Source organism: Oncorhynchus clarkii, chromosome 8, assembly GCF_045791955.1.
Source record: "Oncorhynchus clarkii lewisi isolate Uvic-CL-2024 chromosome 8, UVic_Ocla_1.0, whole genome shotgun sequence".
Lineage (NCBI taxonomy): Eukaryota > Metazoa > Chordata > Actinopteri > Salmoniformes > Salmonidae > Oncorhynchus > Oncorhynchus clarkii.
The window spans coordinates 39,385,190-39,397,320 of NC_092154.1; the positions used below are offsets into that span (position 1 = coordinate 39,385,190).

The following is a 12,131-nucleotide window of genomic DNA, read 5'->3' on the forward strand; positions in this document are numbered from 1 at the left end:
CTCTAGAGTTACACCGACCTCAACGGACTGTTAGTGTGTGTCACTTCTGGTCACAACTTGCAGACTTGTTTATGTGCTGCTGTGCATTTTGTTGCTAACCTTACTTTGCTACCTGACAATTTGACGGTTTTTACTTTTTAATTACGTTTATATTTTAAGTTTATCCCTCGCTCGACTTTTTTTTCGTTAAACTTTTTCACTCCGGACGCTTTATCTGGACGTGGTTTGTCAGGACATCCACTAGCCGAAGCTAAGTAGTAACATTAACATGATGCCTTCTAATTTCAGTCATTGTACTCATAATATACAGGAGGACGATTGCCTTACGGCAAGGATAGCTGTGCTTCAGACGCAATCGTTAGGCAAGGGTAATTTCAGAGTAGGAAAGGATAAAATTGCGTCTGTGCCAACAGTAAGTACAGATAGTAGTATAAATCCCCTCGCACAGTCCCTGCAGCAGGACAAATTTCTCATGGCTTCTGGAGGGAAATGCTGTAGGAATGCTCAACCGGTGTCGCTCATTCATCCGACAGAAACTTTCAAACGGTTCTCTCCACAGAGGCCGAGCCTTCTCGGGTCTCTACTCCTCTTGTTACGGGCTCTGAGACGCCGAAGCCTCGCACCATTAGCTCTGACAAATTGAAAACCCTAGTCATTGGCGACTCCATTACACGTAGTATTAGATTTAAAATGAATCATTCAGCGATCATACTTTTTAGCAGGGTGCAGGGCCACCGACTTTAAGGCTAATCTGAAGATGGTTCTGGCTAAAACTAAAACTGCCGAGTGTAGAGAGTATTGGGATATTGTTATCCACGTTGGCACCAACAATGTTAGGATGAAACAGTCGAAGGTCACCAAGCTCAACATAGCTTCAACGTGTAAATCAGCTAGAAAGATGTGTCGGCATCGAGTATTTGTCTCTGGCCCCCTCACAGTTGGATGAGCTCTACAGCAGTCTCACAACTCAATCGCTGGTTGAAAACGTTTCTGCCCCTCCCAAAATATAGAATTTGTAGATAATTGGCCCTCTTTCTGGGACTCACCCACAAACAGGACCAAGCCTGGCCTGTTGAGGAGTGACGGACTCCATCCTAGCTGGAGGGGTGCTCACATCTGATCTACGAACATAGACATGGCTTTAACTCCCCTAGCTCCACAATGAAATAGGGTGCAGGCCAGGCAGCAGGCTATTAGCCAGTCTGCCATTAGCACAGCCAGGGTAGTCAGCTCAGCTATCCCCATTGAGACCGTGTCTGCGCCTCGACTTAGGTTGGGCAAAACTAAACATGGCGGTGTTCGCTTTAGCAATCTCACTGGAATAAAGACCTCCCATATCTGCCATTATTGAAAGATATTGTGATACCTCACATTTCAAAATAGGGCTACTTAATGTTAGATCCCTCACTTCCAAGGCAGTTATGGTCAGTAAACTAATAACTGATCATAATCTTAATGTGACTGGGCTGACTGAAACATGACTTAAGCCTGATGAATTTACTGTGTTAAATGAGGCCTCACCTCCTGGTTACACTAGTGACCATATCCCCCGCACATCCTGCAAAGGCAGATGTGTTGCTAACATTTATGAAAGCAAATTTCAATTTGAGCTTCTAGTCATGAAATCTATGCAGCCTACTGAATCACTTTTTATAGCTACTGTTTACAGGCGTCCTGGTCCATATACAGCGTTCCTCATTGAGTTCCCTGAATTCCTATTGGACCTTGTAGTCATGGCAGATAATATTCACATTTTTGGAGCCATCATCGACTCAGTGGGTTTTGTCCAAAATGTCTCTGGACCTACTCACTACCACAGTCATACTCTGGACCTAGTTTTGTCCTGTGGAATCAATGTTGTGGATCTTAATGTTTTTCCTCATAATCCTGGACTATCGGACCACTATTTAATTACGTTTGCAATCGAAACAAATAATCTGCTCAGATCCAAACCAAGGATCATCAAAAGTCGTTCTATAAATTCTCGGACAACCCAAAGATTCCTAGAAGCCCTTCCAGATTCCCTCCGCCGACCCAAGGACGTCAAAGTACAAAAATCAGTTAACCACCTAACTGGTGAACTCAATTTAACCTTGCACAATACCCTAGATGCAGTCACACCCCTAAAAACATTTGTCATAAGAAACTAGCTCTCTGGTATACAGAAAATTCCCGAGCTCTGAAGCAAGCCTCCAGAAAATTGGAACGGAAATGGCGCCACACCAAACTGGAAGTCTTCCGACTAGCTTGGAAAGACAGTACCGTGCAGTATCGAAGAGCTCTCACTGCTGCACGATCATCCTATTGTTCCAACTTAATTGAGGAAAATAAGAACAATCCAAAATGTATTTTCGATACTGTCGCACAGCTACCTAAAAGGCTGGATTCCCCAAGAGAGGATGGCTTTCACTTCAGCAGTGATAAATTCCTGAACTTCTTTGAGGAAAAGATCATGATCATTAGAAAGCAAATTACGGACTCCTCTTTAAATCTGCGTATTCCTCACATTTCAAAATAGGGCTACTTAATGTTAGATCCCTCACTTCCAAGGCAGTTATGGTCAGTGAACTAATAACTGACTTCAGTTGCCCTGAGTCTAAACAACTGCCAGGACCTAGGATCAAGGGAGACACTCGAAGTGTTTTAGTATTATATCTCTTGACACAATGATGAAAATAATCATGGCCTCTAAACTTTCAAGCTGCATACTGGACCCTATTCCAACTAAACTACTGAAAGAGCTGCTTCCTGTGCTTGGCCCTCCTATGTTGAACATAATAAACGTCTGTCTTTCCACCGGATGTGTACCAAACTCACTAAAAGTGGCAGTAATAAAGCCTCTCTTGAAAAAGCAAAACCTTGACCCAGAAAATATAAAAAACTATCGGCCTATATCGAATCTCCCATTCCTCTCAAAAATATTAGAAAAAGCTGTTGCGCAGCAGCCCACTGCCTTCCTGAAAACAAACAATGTTTATGAAACACTTCAGTCTGGTTTTAGGCCCCATCATAGCACTGAGACTGCACTTATGAAGGTGGTAAATTACCTTTTAATGGCGTCAGACCGAGGCTCTGCATCTGTCCTCGTGTTCATAGACCTTAGTGCTGCTTTTGATAACATCGATCACCACATTCTTTTGGAGAGATTGGAAACGTCAAATTGGTCTACACGGACAAGTTCTGGCCTGGTTTAGATCTTATCTGTTGGAAAGATATCAGTTTGTCTCTGTGGATGGTTTGTCCTCTGACAAATCAACTGTAAATTTTGGTGTTCCTCAAGGTCCCGTTTTAGGACCACTATTGTTTTCACTATATACAGTGCCTTGCGAAAGTATTCGGCCCCCTTGAACTTTGCGAACTTTTGCCACATTTCAGGCTTCAAACATAAAGATATACAACTGTATTTTTTTGTGAAGAATCAACAACAAGTGGGACACAATCATGAAATGGAACGACATTTATTGGATATTTCAAACTTTTTTAACAAATCAAAAACTGAAAAATTGGGCGTGCAAAATTATTCAGCCCCTTTACTTTCAGTGCAGCAAACTCTCTCCAGAAGTTCAGTGAGGATCTCTGAATGATCCAATGTTGACCTAAATGACTAATGATGATAAATACAATCCACCTGTGTGTAATCAAGTCTCCGTATAAATGCACCTGCACTGTGATAGTCTCAGAGGTCCGTTAAAAGCGTAGAGAGCATCATGAAGAACAAGGAACACACCAGGCAGGTCCGAGATACTGTTGTGAAGAAGTTTAAAGCCGGATTTGGATACAAAAAGATTTCCCAAGCTTTAAACATCCCAAGGAGCACTGTGCAAGCGATAATATTGAAATGGAAGGAGTATCAGACCACTGCAAATCTACCAAGACCTGGCTGTCCCGCTAAACTTTCAGCTCATACAAGGAGAAGACTGATCAGAGATGCAGCCAAGAGGCTGCAGAGATCTACAGCTGAGGTGGGAGACTCTGTCCATAGGACAACAATCAGTCGTATATTGCACAAATCTGGCCTTTATGGAAGAGTGGCAAGAAGAAAGCCATTTCTTAAAGATATCCATAAAAAGTGTTGGTTAAAGTTTGCCACAAGCCACCTGGGAGACACACCAAACATGTGGAAGAAGGTGCTCTGGTCAGATGAAACCAAAATTGAACTTTTTTGGCAACAATGCAAAACGTTATGTTTGGCGTAAAAGCAACACAGCTGAACACACCATCCCCACTGTCAAACATGGTGGTGGCAGCATCATGGTTTGGGCCTGCTTTTCTTCAGCAGGGACAGGGAAGATGGTTAAAATTGATGGGAAGATGGATGGAGCCAAATACAGGACCATTCTGGAAGAAAACCTGATGGAGTCTGCAAAAGACCTGAGACTGGGACGGAGATTTGTCTTCCAACAAGACAATGATCCAAAACATAAAGCAAAATCTACAATGGAATGGTTCAAAAATAAACATATCCAGGTGTTAGAATGGTCAAGTCAAAGTCCAGACCTGAATCCAATCGAGAATCTGTGGAAAGAACTGAAAACTGCTGTTCACAAATGCTCTCCATCCAACCTCACTGAGCTCGAGCTGTTTTGCAAGGAGGAATGGGAAAAAATGTCAGTCTCTCGATGTGCAAAACTGATAGAGACATACCCCAAGCGACTTACAGCTGTAATCGCAGCAAAAGGTGGCGCTACAAAGTATAAACTTAAGGGGGCTGAATAATTTTGCACGCCCAATTTTTCAGTTTTTGATTTGTTAAAAAAGTTTGAAATATCCAATAAATGTCGTTCCACTTCATGATTGTGTCCCACTTGTTGTTGATTCTTTACAAAAAAATACAGTTTTATATCTTTATGTTTGAAGCCTGAAATGTGGCAAAAGGTCGCACAGTTCAAGGGGGCCGAATACTTTCGCAAGGCACTGTATTTTACCTCTTGGTGATGTAATTCGGAAACATAATGTTAACTTTCACTATTATGCGGATGACACACAGCTGTACATTTTGATGAAACATGGTGAAGCCCCAAAATTGCCCTCGCTGGAAGCCTGTGTGTCAGACATAAGGAAGTGGATGGCTGCAAATGTTTTACTTTTAAACTAAGACAAAACAGAGATGCTTGTTCTAGGTCCCAAGAAACAAAGAGATCTTCTGACATTTAATCTTGATGGTTGTACAGTCGTCTCTAAATTAAACTGTGACGGACATCGGCGTTACTCTGGACCCTGATCTCTCTTTTGACGACCATACCAAGACCATTTCAAGGACAGCTTTTTTCCATCTACGTAACATTGCAAAAATCAGAAACTTTCTGTCCAAAAATGATGCAGAAAAATGTATCCATGCTTTTGTTACTTCTAGGTTAGACTGCAATGCTCTACTTTCCGGCTACTCGAATAAAACACTAAGTAAACTTCAGTTAGTGCTAAACACGGCTTCTAGAATCTTGACTAGAACCCCAAAATTTGATCATATTACTCCAGTGCTAGACTCTCTACACTGGCTTCCTGTTAAGGCAAGGACTGATTTCAAGGTTTTACCGCTAACCTACAAAGCGTTACATGGGCTTGCTCCTACCTATCTTTCCGATTTGGTCCTGCCGTTCATATCTACACATACGCTAAGGTCACAAGACGCAGGCCTCTTTACTGTCCCTAAAATTTCTAAACAAACAGCTGAAGGCAGGGCTTTCTCCTATAGAGCTCCATTTTTATGGAATGGTCTGCCTACCCATGTGAGAGACGCAGACTTGGTCTCATCCTTTAAGTCTTTATTGAAGACTCATCTCTTCAGTAGGTCCTATGATAGAGTGTAGTCTGGCCCAGGAGTGTGAGGGTGAATGGAAAGGCACTGGAGCAACGAACCATCCTTGCTGTCTCTGCCTGGCCGGTTCCCCTCTCTCCACAGGAATTCTCTAACCCTGTTACAGGGGCTGAGTCACTGGCTTACTGGTGCTCTTCCATGCCGTTCCTGGGAGGGGTGCGTCACTTGACGTGATCTTCCTGTCTGGGTTGGCGCCCCCCCCCTTGAGTTGTGCCGTGGTGGAGATCTTTGTGGGCTATACTCGGCCTTGTCTCAGGATTGTAAGTTGGTGGTTGAAGATATCCCTCTAGTGGTGTGGGGGCTGTGCTTTGGCAAAGTGGGTGGGGTTATATCCTGCCTGTTTGGCCTTGTCCGGGGGTATCGTCGGATGGGGCCACAGTGTCTCACGACCACTCCTGTCTCTATGCTGCAGTATTTTGTGTCAGGGGGCCAGTCTGTTATATCTGGAGTATTTCTCCTGTCTTATCCGGTGTCCTGTTTAAGTATGCTCTCTCTAACTCTCTCTTTCTTTCTTTCTTTCTTTCTTTCTCTTGGAGGACCTGAGCCCTAGGACCATGCCTCAGGACTATCTGGCCTGATGACTCCTTGCTGTCCCCAGTCCACCTGGTTTCAACTGTTCTGCCTGCGGCTATGGAATCCTGACCTGTTCACCAGATGTGCTACCTGTCCCAGAACTGCTGTTTTCAACTCTCTAGAGACAGCAGGAGCAGCAGAGATACTCTGAATGATCAGCTATGAAAATCCAACTGACATTTACTCCTGAGGTGCAGACTTGTTGCACCCTCGACATCCACTGTGATTATTATTATTTGACCCTGCTGGTCACCTATGAACATTTGAACATCTTGGCCATGTTCTGTTATAATCTCCACCCAGCACAGCCAGAAGAGGACTGGCCACCCCTCATAGCCTGGTTCCTCTCTAGGTTTCTTCCTAGGTTCTGGCCTTTCTAGGGAGTTTTCCCTAGCCACCGTGCTTCTATTGCTAACTTTTTGGGCTTTTAGGCTGAGTTTCTGTACAGCACTTTGAGATATCAGCTGATGTAAGAAGGGCTTTATAAATACATTTGATTTGATTTACAGTTCATAGAAGGAAATCAGTCAATTGAAATCAATACATTAGGCTCTAATTTATGGACTTAACTTGAATGGGTTGGGGAGCCAGGCCAACCCACTGGGGGGCCAGGCCCAGCCAATCAGAGTTTTCCCCCACAAAAGGGCTTTAATACAGACAGAAATACTCCACAGCACCACCCCCGCCCTCCTCAGACAATCCTGCAGGTGAAGAAACCGGATGTGGAGGTCCTGGGCTGGCGTGGTCACAAGTGATCTGCGGTTGTGAGCCTGGTTGGGCATATTGCCAAATTCTCTAAAACGACATTGGAGGCTGCTTATGGTAGAGAAATTTGGATTCAAATATTTGGCAACAGCTCTGTTTGACATTCCTGCAGTCAGCATGCCAATTGCACGCTCCCTCAAAACTTGAGACATCTGTGGCATTGTGTTGTGTGACAAAACTGCACATTTTAGAGTGGCCTTTTATTGTCACCAGCACAAGCTGCACCTGTGTAATGATCATTCTGTTTAACCAGCTTCTTGAAATGCCACACCTGTCATGTGGATTAATTATCTTGGCAAAGGAGAAACGCTCACTAACAGGGGTGTAAATACATTTGTCCACAACGTTTGAGAGAAATAAGCTTTTTGTGCATATGGAACATTTCTGGGATGTTTTACTTCAGCTCATGAAACATGAGACCAAAACTTCACATGTTGCGTTTATATTTTTGTCCAGTATTTAAAAAAACTGGAAAATCACTTTAATTGCACTGCCACTTTAATACTGGAATATTGAAGTGGGTATTTGAACACAAGAGGGTGATGGGGTTGATAGAGCAGTACGTCCAAACGGCCTCACGTCCAAACGGCCTCACAACCGCAGACCACGTGTATGGCATCAACTGTAACGGGCTGGTGGCAGACAGTGTGTGTGGTGCCGTGTTGGCGATTGGTTTGCTGATGTCAACGTTGTGAACAGAGTCCCCCATGGTGGCGGTGGGGTTATGGTATTGGCAACACAATTGCATTTCATCGATGGCAATTTGAATGCACATAGATACCATGACGAGATCCTGTGGCCCATGCACAGCTATTTTCAGGTCTCTCCAGAGATATTCGATCAGGTTCAAATCCGGGCTCTGGCTGGGCCATTCAAGGACATTCAGAGACTTGTCCCGAAGCTGAGGACCGTTTTCCTGTTGGAAGGTGAACCGTCGCCCCAGTCTGAGGTCCTGAGCGCTCTGGACTAGTCTGAAAAACATCTCAACAGAATGATGCTGCCACCACCATGTTTCACCTTAGGGATGGTGCCAGGTTTCCTCCAGATGTGACGCTTGGCAGTCAGGCCAAAAATAGTTAAATTTTGGTTTCATCAGAACAGAGAATCTAGTTTCTCAAGTTCTGAGAGTCCTTTAGGCATACTCCAAGCCAGCGGTCATGTGCCTTTTACTGAGGAGTGGCTTCTATCTGGCCACTCTACCATATTAAATAAATTGTATTGGTTACATACACATATTTAACATGTTGTTGCAGGTGTAGTGAAATGCTTGTGTTCCTAGCTCCAACAGTGCAGTATTATCTAACAATTCACACATCTAAAAGTAAAAAAATGGAATTATATAAATATTAGATTCATCAATGTCGGAGTGGCATTGACTAAAATAGAGTACAATAGAATACAGTATATACATATGAGATGAGTAAAGAATTATGTAAACATTAAAGTGACAAGCGTTCCAATTATTAAAGTGGCAAGTGATTCCAAGTCTATGTTTGATGATTGGTGCACTGCTGCAGAGATGGTTGTCCTTCTGGAAGGTTCTCCCATCTCCACAGACGAACTCTAGAGCTCTGTCAGAGTGACCATCGGGTTCTTGGTCACCTTCATGACCATGGCCCTTCTCTCCCGATTGCTCAGTTTGGCCGGGCGACCAGCTCTAGGAAAAGTCTTGTTGGTTCCAAACTTCTTCCTTTTAAGAATGATGGAGGCCACTGTGTTCTTGGGGACCTTCAATGCTGCAGAAGTGTTTTGGTACCCTTCCTCAGATCTGTGCCTCAACACCATCCTCTCTCTGAGCTCTACGAACAATTCCTTTGGCCTCATGGCTTGGTATTTTCCCTAACATGCACTGTCAACTGTGGGACCTTATATAGACAGGAGTGTGCCTTTCCAAATCACGTACAATCAATTGAATTTACCACAGGTGGACTCCATTCAAGTTGTAAAAACATCTCAAGGATGATCAATGGAAACAGGATGCACCTCAGCTCAATTTTGAGTCTCAGAGCAAAGGGTATGAATACTTATGTAAATAAGTTATTTCTGATTTAAAATTTGCAAAAACTTAGAAAAACCTGTTTTCGCTTTCTCTGATTTTTTATTTATTTAATCCATTTTAGAATAAGGCTGTAACGTAACAAAATGTGGAAAAAAGTGAAGGGGTCTGAATACTTTCCTAATGTACTGTATGTCTAATCTCACCAGATCTTTCTCTACATACAGTGCATCACTTCATTAAATAGGCTTTTTGACAGTGTGGTATGTGACATATCCCTCTGTTTAAAGAAGTATAGAGTTACTCCTTCCCCTGGCAGAACAGAGTTATTAAACGGCGATGGTCACTTTTGTTCGAGTCGGGTCGCAGCCTGCTAAATATTTATCTGTGAGGGCTGCATGGGCACTTTCCTCCTAGATGGAGACCGTTAACGTTTACGTTAACGTAAATAAACAAACACGCATACACAGAGTGGGCAGGGTCTTAAGGAATTCTACCTGGCTTTAGTTAAGACCCCACAAAAAAATTACTTTCAGGCTAGTTCAAGTTAATGGGCAGGTGTCTACACACCAGATTACCTAGAACAACTAAGCCTCTATGCAGTCCAGATGTGTGGTGGCTATGTGAGTGTGTGACATGCTGACCACATGGCTCGCATGTGCGAGGGATGCAAAATAAATGTACACATAAATGTTATTCAATCATTGCACCACACTGCTAGCGTGCGTCAACAAGCGTCTGCGTAGCCAGGCGCTAAAATAGAACTTGGTTCTATTTGTGACGCTTGATGCACTGCAAGTCCCGCCTCTCCCATCTCCTCATTGGTTTTTAGGAGCATATACCCTCGTGGGTGATTGAAAGATGAACTGAGGTCCACAGTCCAGTCCAGTTGGTAATGCACCTTAAAGTTGGTTGCCAACTGCCATATAAAGTCCAGAGAAGAAGAAGAATCCTGAAGGAGGAGAGATTACTAGAATCAAACTCGGTTTCTGTGGATTATAATCTGTGGATTATTGTCGGAGTAGAGGACCTTGTGCATTTCAGGTAAAATAACAACCCAATGTTTATTTCCCAGGACAAATTAGCTAGCAACAGCAAGCTAGCAAGCTACATTTCCATTTATGTTTAATGCTTTTTGACCTGTCCCCAAATTAATATAGTTGGTTCAGATTTAATTTTGAAATTTCAACCTGCATGTCCTGATTGCGTCTGGTGTGGGTGAACAAAATGATGTGCGCGATGTTGCACATGAACGGTCTGGTCACCGTGTGAGGGACCTGTTTCAAAGCTCCAGTAAGAGACTGTAGGTGTCCCTTCAGCGTTGACAGAAAGATTAGTGAAGGATCAAGAGGGTCTAGAGGGACATAGTTGCAGGGATCTACAGATCACACAGACATCTACACCCACACACAAAGGGCCAGAGGCTGAACATGGGTGGCATTGTATTTTGTGTCAGTCAGGGGCCATACCACACACACACACACACTCTCTCACACCCCCCTCACCCACCTGCACATCGAATGCACAAATACGATCAGGGACGAACTCAAACAGACACATCCATACATAAACACAAGCTCACAGACAATCACAATCATATAGATAAATAAACAACTGTCTCTCTAACCTTCCTCTGCCAGGGTGTTGTCCTCTGAGTGGTCATTGAGCTCTGTCTGTTCATCTGCCTTCCCATTCAGACTGGTGATGGAGATCTGTCCATTCTTCTGCTGGAGCTGATGAGGAAGGGGGAGAAGAGAGGAGAGAGAGAGAGAGAGAGCACTGAACTATAACTCCAACAACACAGCAGAGATACTCATCAGTAAAAGCACGGCATCTGCACAGTGTTCAATCCACAAATTGTCATGTCAAGAGAGCAGAAAAAACAAATGGTTTTCATCAAGGTTTCAAAATAAAGAAACATGTATCATAATAATATTCCTCCATCCAACAATGACATATAATGTCAAATTCATAACAAAGTAGCTATACACCTCCCAGAGGTGTCATGCCCATAGGGTGCACAAGGGTAAGTGCCATCTCAGACTTAAAACAGTGCAGTAATAATACTTATGTTGCCATTTTCCATTTTGGTTTGGTGGGTTATTGTCTATGTGTAGTTGCCTGCCAGCACTCGGTTTATATAGCGTCACGGTCGTTTTGCTATTTTGTTAGTTTGTTTAGTGTTCTTTCTTTATTAAATGAGTATGTATTCAAATCACTCTGTGCCTTGGTCTCATCAATACGACGAACGTGACACTTTGCAAATCATGTCCAATCAATAGAATTTACCACCGGTGGATCAAGTTATAGAAACATCTCAAGGATGATCAGTGGAAACAGGATGCACCTGAGATCTCATAGCATATGGTCTGAATACTTATGTAAATAAGGTACTTCTGTTTTTAATACATCTGCAAAAAAAATGTTAAACCTGTTTTTGCTTCGTCATTATGGTGTATTATGTGTAGATTGATGAGGAGAAACACTAATATAATCCATTTTAGAATAAGGCTGTAAAGTATCAAAATGTGGAAAAAGTTAAGGAGTCTGAATACTTCAGGATATATAAACTCAGCAAAAAAAGAAACGTCCCTTTTCAGGACCCTGTCTTTCAAAGATAATTCGTAAAAATCCAAATAACTTCACAGACCTTCATTGTAAAGGGTTTAAACACTGTTTCACGTGCTTGTTCAATGAACCATAAACAATTAACGAACATGCACCTGTGGAACGGTCTTAGAGACACTAACTGCCCGAATTACACCAGGAACGCACAATCCCTCAATCAGTGCTCAGACTGTCCGCAATAGGCTGAGAGAGGCTGAATTGAGGACTGATAGGCCTGTTGTAAGGCAGGTCCTCACCAGACATCACCGGCAACAACGTCACCTATGGGCACAAACCATACAGGACTGGCAAAAAATGCCCTTCACTGACGAGTTGCGGTTTTGTCTCACCAGGGGTGATGGTCAGATTCGAGTT

General features: G+C 43.2%; 1 protein-coding gene across 1 annotated transcript in view; it reads right to left on the minus strand.

Moving 5' to 3' along the window:
- Window positions 1-12,131, minus strand: part of LOC139415380 (A-kinase anchor protein 12-like) — a 67,452-nt gene that overhangs the window by 32,921 nt on the left and 22,400 nt on the right. Inside the window, exon 2 of the mRNA XM_071163487.1 lies at window positions 10,777-10,882. Within this exon, the coding sequence (XP_071019588.1) occupies window positions 10,777-10,882 (106 nt within the window). The remainder of the gene's footprint in view (window positions 1-10,776; window positions 10,883-12,131) is intronic.